Here is a 22138-nt window from a genome sequence, read left to right as displayed (position 1 = left end):
TTTAAATAAAAAAACCCAGATTTTTAATTTTTTTAAAAATAATAATTGCTTTTTATTCACCCTGGGTGTAATGAAAGAGAGGCTGAAGCAGAAAAATAGCAGGCCTATTAACTTAAACTGTTTTAAAAGGCATAACAGGTATATGAAAATATACAGGCCTTTTGTGTGAGAGCCGAGGTGGACTATCTAAGCTTTATCTGGCAGCTGCTCTGTTGTAAGATCTTCTGATGTGTGAGCTGAAATTTTCAGATGGGATTAATTGTGGCAGTGGTGTGTTAAAATTTTATGTATCTTTTTAAAATGTGTTTTTTTTCTGGTTTGAATAGCATCCCTGAAATTACACAAAAACAGACAATGGTGCAAATATTTGATGAACTTGTGAGGAATATAGTGGACCATATCTGTCCTCCAAGAGCATAAAGCCATGGTTTTCAGACTGCATTTTTGGGAACAGGGATTTGCAAGATCTCTAACACTCACCAGTTTCCTATTGTCATTCATTTTGTTATTTAAGATCTCATTCATTTTTGATTTTTGTCTGTCTCTTCATCTGTTGCAGTTACATTTGTTTAGGTATTCACACTTGTCTTCATAGTTCTGCTGTCTGAACTGATTCTGGAGTCTGTTCCCGGTGCTATATTAATACAAGTTCATATCTATCCATTTATTTCAGAACAAATTAAAATAGAACAGTTCAATTTTTCTTTCTGCTCAAATATGCATGTCTCTCTCTAATGGAAACCTCCAGTGTTCTTCAGCAGTTTATCAGGACTTTCTCAAAGGTAGTTTGCTCACCATTACTGATCTTCCCCTGCAGCTAGGGTAGCCACATGTCCTTTGAAAAGGACAGTCCTTTAATTGAAGCTGTTTGAGGGTTGTCCTATTCAAATCCAGTTTAAAAATAAGGAGCCACAAGGAGAGCTGGAGGGCCCATCAACATTTAGTAGCACCTGCTGCCTGGCATCTTCTCAACTATGGTGAGTTGTTTTATAATTTTATTTAAATTATAGTAATTATTTCTAGATTTGTGTCTATACATATAAATTAGCATATGCAAATTTTATGCAAACTGGTGCCCTATTTTTTGGTGCTGCAAATCCTCTTTTTTGGCAATGCGTAACGGGTCACCCTACTTTCAAATTGCAGATACTGAGAAGTTTGGGGTTCTAGGTTGCTCCCTAAGTTGTTCATGTGAATGTTTGGCCCAACTGGCCTGGGCAGCACCTTACATGGACCAAGTCCTCTCTCTCCATTCCAGAAGACCTTGAGAAGCACAGGGGTTTTGTAGCAAAGGGGCAGGGGGTCTTCAGCAGATACGTTGACGTAGCTTAAACAGGGTGTTACACTAAGCGAGTTCTTCAGATACCATGCATATCACTGTTTGGCAGTGGTGTGTGTGTGGTTGTTTATCACTGGAACAGTCAAGCTCATGCAGCACAATTGCTTAATGGAAGCCACTACCAGCAGAATAAACAAGACAACGGTTCACATCTTTGGGTATCTTAATGATAATTTCCCCTGCCCTGTGTTCCTGCACCTTGTCAATCTGCTGCAGAGAAGGAGCTCTTAGTTCCAGTGGGTGCTGGGGTCGAGACTCAGAGAGAGCACAGGAGGTGGCGGAGCAGCTGTGGAGCGCAGAGGGCTGTACCAGTCTTCGTGAGCATGGGAGGGTTGAGGGTGGTGGGGGGCAGGACAGGAAAACTGGGCAGAAGTAGCAGGGGGAGGTGGGGGTGGCAGAGTGTAGGTGGAGGGAAAGCGAGGCAGGTGATGATGTGACCCAAGAGTGGGGGGATATTGGTACTGTCGAGGTAGGGGTGTAGGCAGGGGACAGAGGACACCAGAAGTGCCTGGTTTGGGTAGTGCTCGTTCCTGCTTTCGCTGCTTGGCTCGTCGGTTCTGGAACCAAACCTGTCAGCACAAGGAGAGAGAAAATGCATATTGTGAATCGTATTCCCTGGGCAAGGCATCTCGGCAATGATGTTTAGAATAGAATTATTCCTGAAAATCCACAACTTGTCAGTGACAGCCTTTTAAGAAAACCAAGAATGTTCTGGGACATCGGCAGAAGGTAAACATCTGCCAGAAGCAGGAAATTATGAGATAAGCTTGTGTGTTTGGGATGAACTAATTATACTTACAAAACAATAGGCAAAAGGGGAATGATGCACATTTATACATAGGTATGTGTAGGTAGACAGATTGGAATTGTGGGCCCAAGCAGAGATTCTTAGCAGCTTTCTGGACTTTGCACACTCAGCTGGTTCTCTGGTTAATATTTTTGTTTGTTAAAATAAAAAAGTAGTAGGTTTCGGGAGGGGGATGCCTCAGTTTCTCATATAGAATCTATGTTACAACAACGTGTAACCAGTAACATTGGTCTGGCCCTGCGCCTTCTGTTTCAACTTTTAAACGCCTGCTGAAAACTTTTCCATTCCTTCAGGCAATTAAGAATGCACCTTTCCACAATAGTTACCTGGTTTCTGATTTTAACTATTTTCTATGGGTTTTGTTGTACTGTATGTATATTTATGTACAATTGTCGTGAAGCACTCTGATTTTTTTATATTAATTAGTGATCCATAAATATTTTAATAACGAAATACATGTAACACAACTGTTTAAGTTTACATAAACGGAGAGCTTCAAGTCCAAACACCCATTAATGCAGTTAGTAAAATACTGCCTCACTATTAGGAAATCATAGAATGAAAAACACCAAAGGGGAAAATTAATTCTAAATGTGACTTTAAAAAGGACACTTTCTTTGTCCCATAGTTGTAGAAAGGCACAACATGTGAGTGCCTTGGAGACCCAGTTTCCAAAAGGCCCCTTGCAGGCTGCTTTTAACACGTCCAATATGGCAGTGTCCATATGTTCTTGGGGCCATTAAGTACTGAGCAGGTACCTGGATGCGAGCCTCATTGAGTTTGATAGCCCTGGCCAGCTCCTCTCGGCAGTAAATATCAGGGTAATGGTTTTTTGCAAATGTTGCCTCCAGGTGATCTAGCTGGTCCTGGCTGAAGGTAGTCCGGTGACGTCTCCTGGTAGGGGCGGCAGCTGTGTGAAGGGAGGAAGGTGCAGCCGGAGACACCCCAGCCGGTTCTGGTACATTGGGGAACTTCTTACAGAGGGGAACTTCCACATCTGGAAGGCAAGAAGAGGATCCACTGGCATTTCTCTGTCTTGACCTACAAGTCACCTTTATCCAAACCTTTGCCAGTGCCCCTCAGGACTGAGCACTTTCCAACCCCTACTCCTTTAACCCACCCTCACCCCCACTTTCCCCTCTGCATACATCTTGAAGCACTCCTCGTAATGTGACATTGCTACAAGAACTCTGCAGCTGTGAGGTCTGTTTGGTCTTGCTTCTTTGCTCTAGATCATTCCCTCCCAAAGCTGCTTTTCCATTTGGGAAGGCTGTTGGGAGTTCCATTTATGCATGTTTGCCAGCCCCGTGTACCGTATTTTTCGCCCTATAGGACACACTTTTTACCCTCCAAAAATGAAGGGGAAATGTGTGTGCGTCCTATGGGGCGAATGCAGGCTTTCGCTGAAGCCTGGAGAGTGAGTGGCGTCGGTGCGCACCGACCCCTCTCGCTCTCCAGGCTTCAGGAAGCTATCCTCAAGTCTTGCGTGCCCAGCAGGAGGTTCCGCTGGGCGCGCAAAGCTTGGGGCGGTAGCCTGCAGCCAGAAGCACGGGGCATGCTATGGAGCATGCCCCGTGCTTGGGGCAGATGTCCGCAAGCCTCGCGTGCCCAGCGGGAGGTCTCACCAGGCTCGCAATGCTTGCAGGCAGCAGCCTGTTCTGGGGGCTGGGGTCGGGGGAAGCTTGGGCTTCCCCCGCGCCAGCCCCCTGCCTGGGGGGGGGGAATATTTTTTTTCTTTATTCCGCCGCCCCCCCCCAAATCTAGGTGCATCCTATGGGGCGGTGCGTCCTATGGGGCGAAAAATATGGTAGTTTGGACCTTACATACTCCTGCCCAGCTGGTTAGAGTGTGGTGATGATAACATCAAGGTCACTGGTTTGATCCCCATACAGGCCACCTGCATATTCCTGTATTGCAAGGCATTGGACTAGATTACCCTCAGAATCCCTTCCAACTCTACAATTCTATGATTCTATGAAAGGAGCTGGAAATGGAATGACCTTTGAAAGAGAGCCCTCTTCCCCCTGCATATTGCTCCCCACACTTCCCACCCTGTAGAATGATTTTTTTTGGAAATTGGTTTTTTTTTGGCTCAGGACAGCAGAATAGTGTAGCTTGAGCCAACCCTGGTATGTGATCCTGGTGGGTGCCAGCAAGCAGACCTTCTGTTTCTTAGAACCACTTGGATATTGCTTCAGCTAGCTGCAAAAAGCTGTGTTGCAACTGTCTTTTCTTCATAAAGGGTCTCCTGCTTTGTAAGTTCTTTGAGCGTTTCAAATAATTTTTCAGAAGCCGCACCTGGCAGCATCAGGTGTTGTGAACCTTTACCTCTTGTACTGATAATGAAGTGCCGGAACGGTAACAATATTTCCCCGCACCCTTTCCCCAATTCCTTCCTGCAATCCCTAGGATTAACTGTGGGGAACATGATTCTCCAGCCCCCACTCCCTGGGAGAACCTGAGATCGTGAGAGTGAGGGGAGCACAATAGGCTCACCTGAAAAGCTAATTAATTTGGGACCCCAGCATAGAGGAACTTGAGCCCCCAGGGATCTGAGCCCAAACAGCTTTCTCATTAATGTCTTTCCATCCGAGTGTTTCGGGAGAGGCTGCCCCCAAGGGATTACAAGACCCCCCCCCCAGCCTTTTTCAGTCTCCTGCCACTCAGCAATCTCCTCCAGCTCCTTAGAGGCTGTCATGTGGAAAATGAGTTTGCTCTTTCCTTGGGACAAGTTTCCTGCTTTTGTGGAGACTGTGGCAACTCTTCCCCTCCTAAAAGACCTCCTGGCTAAAATCACACTGAACAAGATCTGGAACTAGGACAGATGGTTCCTTGACTATGCATGGAAGGGTTGCCCCTTCCAGGAAACCAAGGGACCGAAACTGCACATGCACCATACATTTAAAGCACATGACTTTCCTCAAAACATCTTGAGAACTGTAGCTTACCTCTCACCGAACTATGATTCCCAGCACCCTTAACAAACTACAGTTCCCAGGATTCCTTTTAAAGGAGTCATGTGCTTTGAAATGTATGGTGTGCATGCAACCACAGTTACATTGCTTTCCGCTTCCATCACAAATTTGGGATTGATTTGGGGTTGCAAAGAGGCCAGGAGGCACCATCTGCTGGTGGTTTCATGGAATTTGGTCTCGGATCAGAATTAAGTTTGTGATTAGTGTTGTGATGAGCACAGAAGATGGTTCTGAAAGCCACAGACAGTATTCAAATAAGCTCTCCTGATATTCTCTCCTACCAAACCCCAACCTCAAAGTGTCTCCAGACTGTCAGTATTCTGTGGAAGGGGTTCAAGTGTATACTGGGAAATTTAGGTTTACAATTAAAAGTGATTAAAGTGCTCCATTCTAGCACAACAACCACTTTAATAAAGCCAATGTAGTGTACCTGTTGGACTAGGACCCAGAATACCAGGGTTCATATCCCTCCTCAGCCACAAACTCACTGGCTGTTCTCAGGCCAGTCACTGTCCCTCAGCCTAACCTACTTTACAGGATTGTTGTGAAGAGAAAACTGGGAATAGGAGAACTCTAAAAACCACACTGAGCTCCTTGGAGGAATAGGGGGCATATAAATATAATAAAGAAAGAGGTGGACTTTCTGTGATTAGGAAAGAGACAGGGAGATTCACTGAGAAGTGTGGAATGTACAAATGATGAATGGGAAGATATATAAAAACTTTGCAAGCAAATCAGGATGAATGCTCATTGCTGTGTAACCTGCTTACAAATAATGAATTCTCAATAGAGACCAGATATAATCTAACACATAAGCTTGGTGCTAGCAAATAAGGATAGATGCTCAATAAATAGGTCATCAGGAGAAGAGCTAGAGACACACCGTCCTGGAATATTCCCATCTCACTGTCCGTCTCTCCTCCAAAGCTCAACAATGGTGTAAGAAGAAGAAATACCACAAAAATATCATTTCCCATTTAATACAGAAACAACGTACAGAAACAAAGATCACCCCAGACCTGCTTGACCCTGGTTTTTGGTTCTAATAAAAAGCTCTAAAAAGGAAGCCTTGCAAATGTTTCCTGAAGGCTTTTGTAGACTTCTTCCCACACAGTTTTCAAGTCCTGCTCAGAGCTGGAAGCGCATCACTGATGTGCTGGCTCCCAAGTCCCCCTCTGCACAACCCCTGGTGTGGTAGTGACACATTCTCACATGCAGCTTTTCCACCGCCCAAATGTTCAGTAGCATCTGGACCCTCTTTGGTCTAGATGGCCTCCCTGTGCCTCATCTCATGTCTGTAGACAGAAGCTTCCCCAAACTCACCAGCTGTGGAGCTGACAGTCTCAGGGTATACGTCAGTGAACCCTTCGCTCTTCCTTTTCCCTGTTCGTCCACCCTCCATCTCCTTTGATCCTTGCTGTGTCCCCCCCCAACCAAACTTTTAAGCCAGTTCTGACGTCACCCCCTCCCTGGTTGTCTGTCTTACGTGTGGAGGGTGTGGCTTTGCTGTGTCACCTCCCACCCCTTGGCCTGTAGCACCCCCTCCCAGTATGGAGATGGCCAGGAGCAGGAGGGGGTGGGGTGGGGAAGGGAAGGGATGTTCACATCAAGGGAACAGGGCCAGGCAAGGCATGTGGAGTGGAAGGATACTGGAACTCTGGGTATATGTGCATTTGTGCAGCGGAGTTACTTTAAAAGTTATTTATGCAGGTTATAGATGTGCTTAGATGCTCTGTGAAAATGCTGCTGAATGGATGCATATGTCTGCATGTGGAGAGTTGTTGCATTGCTTTGTTACAGTTCCCTGTGATGCACTTGTAAGTATGTGTGCATTTTTGTTTATGAGAGTTTTGTAGCTCTCTTGGAGCGGCGTGCACACCTTGACTTCCCGAGGTATGCCAATTGCTCTGTGAGTGTGTTGAATTGATGCCTTCCTTGACAGCACTCCGGAGGCCCTCTGTGGGTGGCAGCCCACCCTGAACCCATCTCCTGGGATAAGGTTCCAGCAATCATGACTTTCTATTGTCAAGGCAAATCCCTTGGAACAGCAGGAGCCAGCCAGTCCACAGACAGGCCCTTGAAAAGCTCTCTGCTTGCCACATCCCCCTTGGAATTGACTTGCAGTGTCTGCAGCCCTTCCAGCCACTGCAAAAGCATCTCCACACTCGGATCCACCGCCGTCCTCCTTGCTGTCCTCACAGGGGTGAGGTGGGGGTCATATCAGGCCACTGCTTATCATTTTGGGTTTTCGTTGCTGAAGCTTTTGTCTTCGTGACACAATTGTGGAGCTTAAAAGCAATTCCAGAGGGACAAAGGTGCCAACTGGTCTGGCAGGTAAGGGGAACCTGCAGCTAGTCCAGCATTCCAGCTCACCATTGCTTGCAGGGTAGTAGTAAAGGACCCAAGTGGTGAATAGTGTGGCTGGGCTCTGCTTGAGGCCACGTCCCACCCCAACACTGGGGAGCCAATCTCTCCCTTTTAAAAACAGACACGGTGTAATGAAAGATAACAGCAATGGCACCAGTGGCTGCTTTGTGGGGTGGTGGCTGGACAGGAAGTCCAGCAGGTCATCAAAGAGTTCTAACCTTCACTGTCTCTAACCTAGGAATCCTGCAGGGATCCAAGAATCCTGCACCTGCTTGGTTGCTATTGCAAAGGAAGAGAGGGACATTTTGCTGCTTTTGTCTGGGAATCACCCAATGAAACTGATGGCTGAGAGGTTCTTCAAGACTGAGAATAATGAAATAAACCTCCACACAATGTGCAGTTCACTTAAGGGCTAGAATAGATAACATGTACAGAGGATAGACTGATCATTAGATATGATAGAACAGAAGCTTTCCACGTTCAGAAACCCTACCGCTGAGAACAGGGGAGTAACAGCAGGGTGTGGCCATTGCACATGTGCCTTAGAAAAATAGAATTAGAGCTGGAAGGGACCCTGAGGGTCATCTAATCCAACCCCAGAAACATCTGGGTGGCCTTTTTGGAAATGTGACGGTGGGCTAGAAGATGGTCTCATCCAGCAATACGATGCTTTGTGCTCTTGTGTATTGTTTCTTTATACCACCTGTGTGGCTCCCCGCAACCCCCCAAAGCTTCTGGGAAGTTAGTAGAAGGATGAGCCCTGAAATTGTGCATCGACTGTTGCTGTTGTGCTGATTGCCCTTCGATTGCGGTTTAATGTGATTAGGCCCTTGTGATTGCTAAGCCTTCCTCTGGGTCCCAGTGGGCAGCCTTCCTCATTATTACTAATTGGCAATCGTATGTGGAGAGGAGAGGCTGTGCCCTCAGGACATGGCACAAGGTATGGGGGGTGGCAGATGGCAGGAAATAATAATCTCCAGCCCTCCCATAGCGCTATATGTCAATAAGCTTTTACAAATCATAGTTAAGTCTTGACCACAGTGTTGATTCTTTGAATCCAATGAATGAGTCTAATTGATGGGCTCCAGCCCACTTCTGCAGCTAGGAGGAGTACTGATTGCACATTTTCTTCTCCTTCACTAGTCAAACTAGTAAGGGTGCAGCTGGGGTGACATTTCAGTTTTCAGTAGGGGGAGATTTTAGTCTGGGTAGTCCTACAGAGGCATTCATTAGAGGTACAATGAACTAGAGGTATGGTAAAAGCTGCAGTAGCATTGTGGTGGCAGTTTCTGCCCCAGAAGGGTGCATGTTCAAGGGAATGCCTCCAGGGAACCTGCACAGGGATGAAGACAATTTTGCCCCATCCTCAAGTGTGTTCACTGTTCCCTAAATATGGCTACATTGTGGTGGGAGGATTCCCAAAATGGAAATCCTAAACTCCCACTCTGGGATATATTCACGATTAAAAGCAGTGTATCTTTAAGAGCACTTGTTATATTTTCATATTTCATAAATAAATGTTATTCATGCAGGTCACACATAAGGTGAGGCAAAGGAGAAGATGGTTATCTCTGGCATTTGAATCTGACTTCAAGCCAACATTAGTGATGGAACAACATCCTCCACCACATCAGACGGCCGCAAACCAGCACAGGGGCTGCAGCAGCTCTCCACCACTCAATGCCTTGCTGCCAAAGGCGGATGCCTCACTCTGCCTAGTGGTAGGCTGGCCTTGCACATAAGAAGAACCCTGCTAGATCAGACCAAGGGACCATGTAGCCCAGCATCCTGTTCTCAGCAGTGACCAACCAGATGCATCTGGGAAGCCTGCAAGCAGGAACTGAACGCAACAGTATTGTCTCCACCAGTGGTTCTGCCTTCAACAGCAAAGATAGAACCTAGCCATCATGAACTCAGCATGAAGAACCAATGAGTTGGCTAGAAATGTAGGTGTTCCTAAGGAACACTCACACAGAGGTCTTCCTTGTATCTCCCTAAAATGTCCATGTTTGCTGCCTCTGTAAGGCAGAAAAGCATCAAATTGCTATTTTCTCCACATGCTTCCCTTGAGCATGCAAAAAATGGGTTAAGAATGCAGAACGCTGCATTATTGCCCCAGTTTGATGCCTTTTCCTAACCAAACTTTTTATTGTTGCTATTATCTCCTTAGGAATTTTATTTCATTTATAGTTCTAGCACAGGGATGGGAGTCCATGCATGCTGTGTGTGCCTTTAAGTGTTAGATGGTCCAGAAAGGATTTAGCAAGCCAGTAGCCCCTGCTACTTCAAAGTGTCCTTTGAATTGTGTGGTTGGGAGTGCAGAAAGTGTGTATTCTCCCCCTTAGATTTACATGCAGACTGAAAACATGAAGGGTGAATAGGATTGTGCCTCGTGGCTGCGTTCTTGACCTCTGCACTTCCACTGGCCTGACTTAGTACATTCACCAGAAGATGAGAACAAGTTCTACATGTGTACAACTGCCCATGCCTACAGCCCATTCCTCACTTCTCCTGCAGGGTTGGAGGTTGGGAGTGAGGCCAGCAGATGCACAGAGGTTAGGGGCAGAGCAAGTGGGTCACAATTCCCCTCCATGCTTTTGCTCTACATCAGGTTTTCACCTTTAGCCTTCCAGAAATTGCTGAACTACAACTCCCATCATCACTGGCCATTGGCCATGTTTTCTGGTGCTGGTAGGTAATTGTACTTCAGGACCTATAGACTGCAGCACCAGTCCTATCATGCAACAAGGCGAAGCAGATGGTGGCATTTAGAAGAATGCAGATGAAAGCAGAAAATAGTCTCTGAATGATGTAGCAAGATCCCAGGGTGGAGTGGAGGCATCATTTGGTGCTCTGCTTTAGGCAGCAAAAACCATCTTAGGCCAGAATCGAGAGACTGGGCCTGACTCTTCAAGGGCAGTGGTAACAGGCTGTGACATCACAGGGCGACCTCAGAGCTGAGGTTCTAGAAGCCAGATGAACTGCCAACACTGGGTGGGGTGCATTGCCTGCTGCAACTTGCTGGGCTGTTTAAGAACTTTGTGGTGGCCCTGGAGAGGTTCAGGCAGGCATTTGGGCAAAGGTAGGCTCCTCATTCTGCTAGTTAGCACTGTATGGCTTCTGGAGCTATAGACTCAGCATCTTGAAGACGAAAAACTGAGGCCTATATCTTGCCTACGTTAGAAGTCCCACTACGCTAATTTGAAATGGATTTGAACTCCACCCTCATCGGGCAAACCATGCTAGGTTAGTAGGGTCAGTCACTCCCAGTCTTTGTGTTGAGATACACCATGTGTATCTTTGTGTTGTGATACACAATTTGCCATGAATAATATGCTGTTAAAATAATTATAGTTTCCCAGGAAGTCTCATTCAACTCACCATCCTTTGAGAGGACAATAAATGCTACACACACACACACACACACACACACACACACACAGTCTCTCTACATCTGGAGCAATGGAATGATCCAAATACACCTGAATTAGAGACCATTAAGTGCCAGAGTACAAGACATACAACCTGCCCATCTCCTTCTGGTCCTTTTGGGTTTGAGAGGGACACATGCTTCCAGTTTTCATTTGGAAATATTGTGTGCCTCAGGTGTCAGAAATATGGGGAAGACTGGGTTAGGCAGACACACTGGGTAAGGCAATATTCAAGAGGGCATGCTGCACAGTTCACACTCTTATGTATGTTTCCTGCTTTCATTCCCCTGGGAGAATAATTGGCATGAGGATAATAAGTTAGGTGAGGATGTTGCCAAGAGGAAAGCTTTTAATTCCTCTGTTAGCCACACCCTTTACCAAAAGCCTGGACCATTTGCCAGGAGGTCTCAAGGCACCTAAATCAATCAAGGCTGGATTCTGAATGGAGCTCCCCAACAATAAGAGTGAATCACCAGCCTCTCAGAACCAGAAGAGACTGCTCAGATCTTTTTGAATTGAAATTATAGCAACCAGTCCCCCAAGGCAGTTTGTTCCCTAAAGGATCCCCAGGGGGAAAGCAGGGGCTGTGCTCTGAGGCAATGTAGTAGCCGAAACACAGTGTGAGGCATCAAGACAGAGCATTGCTCTTAATTTGAGAGGCAGGGCTTCTGCCTCCATGAAGCCCTGTGGGTAATAAAACACTTAGTCAACCAGGTGTTATGTTGTGTGCATATGGATGCAATCTGTGCACATGTATAGGTGGTGCATGTGTACAGGTGGTACATGTGTTTATACCCAAGATGTACATGCAAATAAATCAAGATTGTTTATTTATTTGTAAATTTGTAAATTGCTATATTTTGGTGCCTGCACTAAGCCACCCCAATCTTTCCCATGCATTTACTTTTGCCAAGCAACAGCCTTCAGTGACTGCCAGTGCTGGGTCATGGGACAAGTACTGAGGAGAAAGGGGGCAATAGATTCAAGGAGAAATCCGCAAGTCAGGAGGAAAGACTAACCACAGATGCAGGAACACACCAGAGCTCAGGAATCCCTTGATGCTCAAGCAAGATGTCCGATCTCAGCTAGCGGTCCCAACCAGGGGGAAATAGGGGCATGTACTAAGCACAGATTCAAGGGACTCAAGGTTGCAAAGTCCAAGCTCAGGATCCAGTAAGCAGATCCAGCTCATGCACAGGTCAAGCACCAGTAGGGCAGAAGCAGAGCCAGAGGATGGGTCCAGATAAGTGAAATTAGGCAAAGTAGAGGCCAAGGTAGGTAGCACCCTGGACAGCTCCAGTTGGAAACTAGGCTAGAAGCCGGAGGACACAGACTTTGGTGTTGCTGCAACAGCCAGCAAGCCCAAACTGAGCCTTAAGTGGGGCTACAGGTTCTGCTAGACAGCTAGCCTCAGCCCTCATGAGTGGCACTTCTACTCTTAAAAGGGGCCCGTCTTGCTTTATAAGCTCCTAACTCTAGTAGCACAAGGGTGGCTGGGTCCCACTATGGTCCCACTATGGCAGGGCTGGGGAAACCAGGGTGCTGCAGATGCTGCTGGAATATAATTTCCATCATCCCTAACCATTAGCCCTACTGGCTGGAACTGATGGGAACTGAAGTCCAACAGTAACTGGAGGTCCGCAGGTTTCCAAGTTCTGCACTTCAGCCTCTACGCTTGAGTCCTTGGACGGTAATGTAGCTTTTTCAGGTGCCTGGTGCTGGAATTTCTAAGCAGATGGAAACACTGGAGGCAAGTTCCAAGGGTAAAATTACCTCCCAGTCCATTATGCTCCCATGTATCCATGGTCTCTTCTCCTAAGAGGAGACCAGGCCCTAGATCATGAACCATGATGAAAGGCTCAGCTGGGACAGGAAGACCTCTATATTCCTACCTGCCCAGGAAGATCCAATGGGTGGGTGAGGTCACTCTAGTTTTAGAAGGTTCTTCACTGAGAAGTCCGGCCACCTGCAATTCAGTGGCTCCCATGGGGCAGCTGCACGTCAGTTCCAGCTGCTCCTGGTAGAGATGCCCACACCGCACATCTTGTCTCCTTGCTACATCATGATAACTCTCCACAATAGTAATGCATCCTTCTCCTCCCTGGATGATCTCCAAGTCACTCTCTCTTTTTGTAGATCTGGTCAGCCTGAAAAAGTCCCCTCTTCCTCCTGCTTAGCAACAGGGACAGCAGGACCAGGCCGCTGGGAAGAGATGAAGGTTCTTTTGCTGCTGCCCCTTATGGCCTGCCTTGCGGTGAAAGTCCGTAGCAAGATCTACAGTCGCTGTGAGCTGGCACAGATACTGAAACGCTGGGGAATGGATGGGCATGAGGGCTACAGCTTAGCTAACTGTGAGTAGCCAATGAGCGGTTGTCAGTCTGCTTACTGTGTTTTGTGGGAGGGTGTGAAGACGCGGTGCATCACCAAAACTGGCAGGATCAGCTTGTATGTGGGCAAGGAGAAGTTTGCAGAAAGTCATTGGGCGTGTGGGCAGAAATTAAAGTGGCCCCAAGCAACCAGTTTCCCACCTCGCTCTGGCTGCCATATGCTCGGATTTTCCTGGACATTGCTGGGATTTCAAAGGCGGAATTGACATCCGGGGTGAATTTAGGGTTTCCCTTAAAAAAGCTCAACAATTTTGGTGGTTTCCTGGTTTTTACCATATTTTTTGCTCTATAAGATGCACCAGACCACAAGCCACATCTAGTTTTTGGAGGAGGAAAACAAGAAAAAAATATTCTGAATCTCAGAAGCCAGAACAGCAAGAGGGATCGCTGTGCAGTGAAAGCAGCAATTCCTCTTGCTGTTCTGGCTTCTGGGATTGCTGCGCAGCCTGCATTCGCTCCATAAGACACACACATTTTCCCTTACTTTTTAGGAGGGAAAAAGAGTCTTATAGAGCAGAAAATACAGTACTTTTTGAAGTATGGCAGCTCTAGCCTCCAGTCTCAATATTTTGCAGCTGGGTTTCAAGTGCATGCTGGAATTACAGGTTTCTGCATTAAAAGTAGATTAAAGCACTCTGTTGCTCTAGTACAACAAATCCACTTTGAAGAAAACAGCAATGGGCATTATGCTTTGGAAAGCATTTTCTCAGACTTTCTACCCTAAGGGCCCACTTGAAATGATTGAAAATTACTGAGGCCCACCAGTCACAAAAAGGTGGCACTGGGGTGGAGCCAGACACAAAGTGGTAGAAGATGGAGGCAGAGTTTGCATAATCAACTGGTAACTGAATATTCTATCTTTGGAAATTGCTGAATTGTTTGCCACAGAATTTTTATTGTGGCAAGAAGTTTCACAGCTGTGTTGTTTTCGCCAGCCTGAATACAGACATTTGCTCTGCACATCTTATGAACCAGCCTCCTCATTTTCTGCAGAATTTGCTGGTTCATGGCTTCTGTAGAGGATCCCTTTTCTTTTATATCCCCCACCACCATGCCTCAAATTGTATTTTTACCCATCTCCTGTAGTTTCTTCTCCTTTTCTCCTTTCACATCCAACCTGTACCTTTTCTCTCACACCTTTCATCCCTCCTCTCCTCTTTTTACATTCACTTCCTCCTCCTCTAACAGCATCCTTCCTTTCTAGTCCTAGTTTATTTATATGTTAACAAAATAATAAATATTAACCTTTTATCTCCCTTTCTAATTTTCTTTAACACCTCCTTGCACCCCCCACCCCACCCGAGGAGCAAGGGGAATTCCCTTCTCTCTTCCCCAATTTAATTTTCTGTCTCCTGGGCACTTTTAAAGAGTATGCAATAAGTTGCTGGTGCTGGTAATAGTCCAACCAAAAGGCTATGCCACAAGTGATGGGCACAGCATTAGGGATTTCACAGCATTACATAAATGGTGATGATTATTTTTAATGATGCTATGTTATTATTGTCCATTGCAGAAACGATTCAAATTAGAAGGGATTCCTTCAGTGTCTCCCATGCCAGTAGTATGCCCCATTAGATGTTTCACTACAGTGAAATGTACTAAGCTACTGCAAAATGCAGAACGAGGTTAACTTTAAGCTGTGAGAATGCCAGTGCACTCTGGTAGCACACACTGCAGAATTGGGTTGCAGGTTGTGGGATGGGTGGCGGCTAGCAGAAATTCAAAGTGCCTTGCATCTTCTGGTAATGCCTAGAAGGCAATGGGGAGCTGAGAAGAGCTTTTGTTGGGTACAGGGTAGTAATCTAATGCCCTTTCTTGTTTCCTGTCTCTATAGTAAAGGCTACTATTTTCTATCCATCCACTTAACCGTACTATCTATCCCAATCATCCACAAAGAAATTGGGAGATAACTATTTTTTTATTATTGATTATATTTTTCTCTGCGCTCATGAGGGCTGGAAGCCTAGTATCAGATTCAAGATCATATCAATGTCAAATCCTTTGCCATGAGTGAGATTCCAAGCTTGCATGTTGACACTGTTAGTGTGCAGAACGCATCCCACTAATCCCAAGATCCTTTTCAAAACGCATCTCTTCCGCTAGCATGTTTGCATGCAGAACAGCAAGGGATGAGTGATTCTGTCAATTTCAGTTTCACTCAGCTTTCCACATTTCTGCACCAAAATCTTCATAAAGTTTCATCCCTATTTTAGCTTGAATTTCTCCTAATATACACATTTTTGTATGCAGCTTTGACTAATATGCACATTTTAAAAGCAATTCTCCTCAACATAATGTATTTTATATATCATTTTCACCAATGTATATATTTTTATAGATCCTTTCCCTTAATAAATGCATTTTTTTTAAGACTGGTTGGTTGGTAAACTGCATCTCAAAATTTTGAGGTGTGACTTTTGAAGGATAATTGTCATATAATTATATCCAGTGCTATTTTCCTAGAAAAAGAGGTCCCTCGTTCACTTATAATGACAATGGCGCCCACCTGAGAGGAGCCAGAACTGAGTTCCAGTGAGGGAAAGCCCACTCACATTTTCCTTGAGACAAATTTCATCTCTGATAAAATCTGCTTTCCTAACAACTTCTTCCTGGGGGGAAAAGTGGTTAACCTGTCCACCTATTCATCTTAGGGATCTGTTTGGCGTACTTTGCAAGTGGCTTCAACACGGAAACTGTGATGCATAACTCAGATGGCAGCTCCGAATATGGCATCTTCCAGATCAACAGCCGCTCCTGGTGTGCTGACCGACACACTCTATCAAAGAACCTGTGCAGTTTATCTTGCTTTGGTGAGTGTCATTGCAAGAAGGCAAGGGCGAGTGCCTGGGTTATGGTGCAACCTCCATGCTGGCCACAGCAAGCCCATAGTCTGGCCCGGCAAATCTATTTAACAGAATTTGTATGCCTCTTAATTGTAAATGAAACCTCCAAATTATTTAAAACCAGTGATCCGGCTCAGGGATGCCTTTGTAGAGAACGCTCCTAACTAGCTCTGCTGCAGTCTTCCAATCCCCAGCAGACGTTGTCTCTTGGTCTTCTGAGAAGTTGCTAGAATCCACATAGCCACAGCTGCAACACCAGCCATTGAAAATCAGGGTGATGTAGAGGCTGTCACTCAATTAAGAGACTGCATGGATTTTTAGGGTGGGATTATAGTACAGTGCTGGAGTGACATAGACATTACATGTTGATGGGCCTGTGTAAAGATCCCTGGCATATTAAGTAAGGCTCAGGCTGTAATAGCAGGGTCAAATTTATCAAAAAAGGGGCAAATCCTCATTCATTGCACATGGCTTCCCCCAAAGGATCCTGGGAATATTATTATTATTATTATTATTATTATTATTATTATTATTATACCTCACCCTTCTGACTGGGTTTCCCCAGCCACTATGGGCGGCTTCCAGCATATAGAAAAACATAGTAAAACATTAATCCTTCTAAAGTTTCCCTTTACAGGGCTGCCTTCAGATGTTTCCTAAATATTATACAATTACTCATCTCCTTAACATCTGACCAAAGGGCATTCCACAGGGTGGGCGCCACTACTGAGAAGGCCCTCTGCCTGATTCCCTGTAGCTTCACTTTTCACAGTGTGGGAACCGCCAGAAGGCCCTCGGAATTGCAGTTCCCCCTTCACAGAACTACAGTTCTTGGCAACCATAACAAACTACAGTTCCCATAATTCTTTGGGGGAAGCCATGTACTTTAGATTGGTGTTGAATATGCTTTGAATGTATCGTGTGGAACTGCCTGCTTGGGTGTTGCTCAAAACCACCATAAGAGAAGCTGGGCTATAATGTATATTGCAGATCACTAGGCCCAAGGGGATGCAACGTGGTTAAGGAGCAGAGTCAAGGAGAGTATTAGAGTCAAGAAGGAAGAAAAGGGAAGTATTGTCCAATTGAAAAGAACAAAAGGAGTACAAACCTTGGCAAGATAAGTGCAAGCAGATACCAAGGGATACCCAAACAGAATGGGATAAGCCCATTGCTAGAAACATAAACCTAAGTTGAACTTTTGGACAACAAGGAAATCAGAGGTGTGCTAAAGGAGGATATAGAGATTTCAGGGAAGCAGAATGTATTCTTTGCATCTGTTTTCACAGCAGAAGATGTAGGACAGATCCCTGTCCCTCACGGAGTTGGAAGGGACCTCCAAAGGTCCTCTAGTCCAACCCCCTGCAATGCAGGAATCTAAGCTAGATCATACATGACAGATGGTCCTCCAACCTCTGCTTAAGAACCTCCAAGGAAGGAGAGTCCACCAGCTCTTGAGAGAATCTGTTTCACTGTTGAAAAATGCATGGAGTGTAAGTCTGTCAAAGGTTACTAGCTGTGATGACCACGTTCTACATCCATTGTTATAGACAGTATGTTTCTAAACACCAGTTGGTGATAATCACAAGTGGGGAGAATGCTGTTGCAGTCAAATCCAGCTTGGAGGCTTCCCAAACGCATCTGGTTGGCCACTGTAAGAACAGGATGCTGGACAAGACAGGCCTCTGGCCTGATCCAGCAATGCCCTTCTCATGCTTCTGTGATGGGAAAGAGTCTCTGTCAAAGTTCCTGGGAAACCTCTGCCAATCAGAGTAGACAATATTGTACTTGTCAGAAAATAAAATAAAATAAAATTATAGTCTGACCCAGGCTGGATCTATACACACTGCAGAAAAAAATGTGTTATGATCACTTTTAATGGAAAATCCCATTGGCGACGAATCTACAGCTCTACAGCACCATCCAGTGTCACATGTTTATAAAACAGTTATAACAATATAATTGATGAGCGTAGCCGAGTCCTATGTATAAGGGCACCTATGTTTAACTGAGTAAATGAAATCTGTTTTAAATAATTGTTGTAATGATTACTGAGCTAATGTATTTAAAGTGCTTTGTACTCTTTGGAAACCTGCCACAGGAACACTGTTATATTATTAATAGGGGCCTGTAACTAGAGATCTGGGCTTTGCTTTCAGATCCATATGAGAACTTCCCCCTTCCTCCTCTCTTTAACAACTCTTCCCCTGCAACCCTTTGCTTTCCCCGTTTGCCTTCTTCCCCGACTTCTTCCTCTGGCCATCTCTTCCTCTGGACCACAGGCTGTTGGTCCTCTCTTGTTTTAGCCACCCAACTACCAACCACTCATTTCCCTTTTTCCGCTTGCCCTTTCATTAGGCCAGGGTCACCGACCTTTGGGGACACAGGGACATGTTTGGAAATCAAAAGAAATTGTCGCTGGCATCAAAGTAGACCCCCACAAGCCCTAAACACTCCTCAATCTTCTCAAAAAGAAGGCAAAATGCCACCATGTAGTCCCTCCCTTGCTGGGCATTTGCCTCTTGAAGCCACTGCATCACTCTGCCTAATGATAGGACCAACCTGCAAACAATCTGTTTCAATCTGGCCTTTTGCACTCTGCTGAAACTGCTGCACACAGATAGCTCAGTATAAATAATTATTTAACAATATTTATCTCAGTATGTATTAATGAGACCATTAGAGGGTCCAACGGTCAAGAAGGAAGTTTTTGCATGTGCTGTAGAGGGAATTGAGGGGTAGATGAGGCTTGTCAGCCTGGGAAGGTAGCTCATCTAGGAGAAGGAAAACTCTGATCCTAAATCTCTGCTGCCTTGTGGGATACCTTCAGGAGAGGAATAGGCAAGGGAGTAAACCCTACATGAATCCAGAGTGGAGTCCCTAAGGCAGTTGGATGGCTCCTTGTGCACCTCCTTCTGGCAACTCCTGTAGCCAAGCTGGTGCCAAACATATTTCTCTACTTTCCTTTGGACCACATCAGCAAGGACTTGTCATCTGGGCAACTCAGGACCGCCATACAATCTGCCTGTCATGCACCCCCCGGGGGGTCACTTTGGTACTGCTAACATAGCAATTTGACTTCACCCCCAGAGGCACACTCCGTTGTCTCTCAAGACAGACAGATGCCAACAGTATATTATTGTGCAGTACATAATATTGCCATTTCCTCCTCACACCCTAGATCTACTTACTGAAGAAATTATTGATGACATAATCTGTCTCAAGCGAGCTACAGCTGAACCAGAAGGCTTGGCAGACTGGTAAGGGGATGAGTTTGTCTTTCAGTAGCCTTGTCTACCTGCTCCACCCATCTCTCCATTCTGTATTATCTCCTCTTTCTGTCCATCTAGCCTTAAAATCCCATTGGCAGTAAGCACCTGTGCCAATTCCATTTTCCAGTTCTTATTGGAGGGTGGGCAAGGAAGGAATGGTTACTTGAGATTTCTGGTTTGAAACCTTGAATTAATAATAGTAATAAATAATAATAATTTTTTGCCATCCTGATCAGTGTTTGAGTGGGAGAAATATTTCAAATAACAGAATTGCAGATGTAGTCACACACACAGTTGTATTCCCCAATAGCCTGGGTCCTGAAATCTGGCATTGGGACTAAACCTCAGGTTTGGGTACTCATGAACACATAGTCATCTAGACATATGAAACTAACTTGTTGCAAGTCAATACTGTCTAGTACTGTACTGAGATTAATCTGTTTGGCAGTAGTTCTCCAGGTTCTCAGGTAGAAATGTGTCTTTCCCATCACCTTCCCCCTGATCCTTTTAAACTGAAGATGCTGAAGAGTTCTGGTCCATTCCCTGCACTCACTTTGCCCAAAGCCAGGAGGACTGTCACTCCAGCACAGATCACTTCTGCCGTTTGGACCAGACTGACACACAAAGAGAGGCATTGCAGTAAATTATCTACAGAGCAGAGAGATTCAGATTTTTTAGGCACACGAGACAAGGCAAGGATACCTTAAAAAAATAATTTAAGTGCAGATAGTTCTTTCTGAGGTTGTAAACCTGAGTCTGTGCTGCATCACTCAGATTGCACTCAAAGACTTGGATGCTTCTTCATATGAAACACAGCACAACACAACACAAACACCCTACATAGACATGCTATCTGACATTGAGTTTTGTTATGTTCAGGGATGTTTTGTATGTATGCAATCTTGTGATTCCCCATTGTCAATCTAAATTGTTATGACCCAGATCTAAGTTTCAGACCCCAAAGACAAGTGGGCCAAAGAGAGACCCCAAAAGTAGTGGAGATGTCCAGATATCACACAGGCAAGTGAGACAAGTCATAGGCACACGAGAAGAATAACCACACTGTTGAGAGCACAGAATCTGATTTCTCCTCTCAGCAGTTTCAGGGAGATACTATAAATAAGCATTCTCCGCGTCCTTTGACACTGACACAGTTGTGGGAAACCTGTGCTCCCCTACCCAGGACATTGTTGGACTCCCAACTTCCATTAGCTTCAACCATAATGGCCAATGGGGTGGGATGATTGGAGTTGTGGTGTGGCAACATCTGGAGGGCCACAGGTTCTCCAATCCTGGCCAGATTGCTGTTCTCAACAAGGGCATGCACTCAGGACACACCGTTGTACAACTAGGACCTTCAAACTTTGCTGGCCCCTTAGTTAAGAAGAAGAACCCTGCTGGTTCCAGCATTTGGTTTCCACCAACGTTCCCATCCTAGCAGGGACCACGGAGACTGACAGCTACCCTGGGCCCCCATACCAGATGGCTGGTTCTGTGAGCCACTATTCAAATTCCCCACAGTCCTCCAGCAACACGAGGCAGATGTGGAGAAATACACAGTCTGATACTGTCATGTTACACTTTTGCATTTCATTACAATGCAAGTACATAAGAAGCTGCCATCTACACATTAAGGCCATGGTTCCATCTTGCTCATGATTGGCTTTGCATGCTGTCTGCATTTCTTTCTCTCCCTGCTCCCCCTTTCTCCTTAGGTATGGCTGGAGAGATCATTGCCGTGGCAGAGATCTGAGTTACTGGGTTGCTGCCTGCAATCTGTGAATTAATAGCACCATCCATGGAACTCATGTCCTGCAAGTCACCCTGCCTACGTCTTGTCTTCAGATGTAATTCCATAATGTAATCTGATTGAAGCCATAACACTATTTTGATAAATAAACTCCATTCCCAGACAAGGCCTTGCCATGTACTTTGTCATGTCCCTGGTGTGGATACTGGGGGTGGGCATCATGGCAGGGCAGGGTTGTGGGGAGCATGGCAAGAGGAACTGCTTGTCCAGAAAGAACAAACCAGAGCTGGCTGGATATGCTGAGCTCTGGAGTGGAGTGGGTCACGCTTGTTCACATACATGCACAAACATTTCTTGGGGGTTTTTTTGTGTGCCTTGTTGCCCCGCAGAGGACCTTAAGGTCCACAAATGACAACACTTTGGAGGTCCCAAGTCACAAGGTGGTTAAGATTGGTCTCAACTAGGGCCAGGGCCTTTTGAGTACTGGCCCCAACTTGGTGGAACGCTCTGTCACAAGAGACTAGGGCCCTGCGGGTCTTGACATCTTTCCACAGGGCCTGCAAGACAGAGCTGTTCTGCCTGGCCTTTGGTTTGGACTCAGTCTGACCCTTCTGTTTCCTTCCCCTTGCAGTTTTGATTTATGGGCTACTTATAAAATGAGGCTGCATTTTAAATTGCATTTTAACCTGTATTTTAAATTGGTTTGTTTTTCCCCCCTATTATGCTTTTAATGTAATTTTACTGGTGTTAGCTGCCCTGAGTCTGGCTTTGGCCGGGGAGGGCGGGGTATAAATTATTATTATTATTATTATTATTATTATTATTATTATTAACATATATGACTGGCAGCTAGCTTTGTGGTCTAATAGCCAAAACACCTTCAGACTCTTTTTAACGGCATGCTTAATTTTAAAGACAAAGCAGCTAGATCTGGATTGGGGCCCACAATATTTTCCTGTGGAGCAGCCC

At 45.5% G+C, this 22138-nt stretch overlaps 2 protein-coding genes across 3 annotated transcripts; one reads left to right on the top strand and one right to left on the bottom strand.

Moving 5' to 3' along the window:
- Positions 1 to 1123: 1123 nt before the first annotated feature.
- LOC310834508 (homeobox protein prophet of Pit-1-like) lies at positions 1124 to 7653 on the bottom strand. The gene is made up of 3 exons (XM_083717981.1): positions 6446 to 7653; positions 2906 to 3144; positions 1124 to 1908 (listed from the first exon to the last, which is right to left on the bottom strand). Exons 1-3 carry the CDS (start codon positions 6522 to 6524, stop codon positions 1567 to 1569), a joined length of 660 nt encoding a protein of 219 aa, XP_083574107.1. The 5' UTR covers positions 6525 to 7653; the 3' UTR covers positions 1124 to 1566.
- Positions 7654 to 9760: 2107 nt separating this feature from the next.
- LOC310834507 (sperm acrosome membrane-associated protein 3-like) lies at positions 9761 to 21335 on the top strand. Of its 2 annotated transcripts, none has more exons than XM_083717979.1 (5): positions 9761 to 10735; positions 13057 to 13271; positions 15959 to 16117; positions 19329 to 19407; positions 21135 to 21335. In XM_083717979.1, exons 2-5 carry the CDS (start codon positions 13133 to 13135, stop codon positions 21199 to 21201), a joined length of 444 nt encoding a protein of 147 aa, XP_083574105.1. In that variant the 5' UTR covers positions 9761 to 10735; positions 13057 to 13132; the 3' UTR covers positions 21202 to 21335. The 2 variants fall into 2 exon arrangements, with proteins under 2 accessions (XP_083574105.1, XP_083574106.1); XM_083717980.1 differs by having other exon boundaries at positions 9762 to 10571.
- Positions 21336 to 22138: the final 803 nt, after the last annotated feature.

Source organism: Podarcis gaigeae (genome assembly GCF_964106915.1).
Source record: "Podarcis gaigeae genome assembly, chromosome: 17".
In the NCBI taxonomy this organism is placed as follows: Eukaryota; Metazoa; Chordata; class Lepidosauria; order Squamata; family Lacertidae; genus Podarcis; species Podarcis gaigeae.
The sequence above is the reverse complement of the archived record's forward strand: the minus strand, read 5'-3'. Positions and strand labels throughout refer to the sequence as shown.

Bases quoted from the DNA above. Each gene is read 5' to 3' on its own strand.
- LOC310834508 (XM_083717981.1), bottom strand. From the start codon at position 6,524: ATGGAGGGTGGACGAACAGGGAAAAGGAAGAGCGAAGGGTTCACTGAC. The intron at 3,145-6,445 runs GTGAGTTTGGGG...CTTGCCTTCCAG, and splicing joins GACTGTCAGCTCCACAGCTG to ATGTGGAAGTTCCCCTCTGT. The intron at 1,909-2,905 runs GTACCTGCTCAG...TTGTGCTGACAG, and splicing joins TCAATGAGGCTCGCATCCAG to GTTTGGTTCCAGAACCGACG.
- LOC310834507 (XM_083717979.1), top strand. From the start codon at position 13,133: ATGAAGGTTCTTTTGCTGCTGCCCCTTATGGCCTGCCTTGCGGTGAAA. The intron at 16,118-19,328 runs GTGAGTGTCATT...CTCACACCCTAG, and splicing joins GTGCAGTTTATCTTGCTTTG to ATCTACTTACTGAAGAAATT. The intron at 19,408-21,134 runs GTAAGGGGATGA...CTTTCTCCTTAG, and splicing joins CCAGAAGGCTTGGCAGACTG to GTATGGCTGGAGAGATCATT.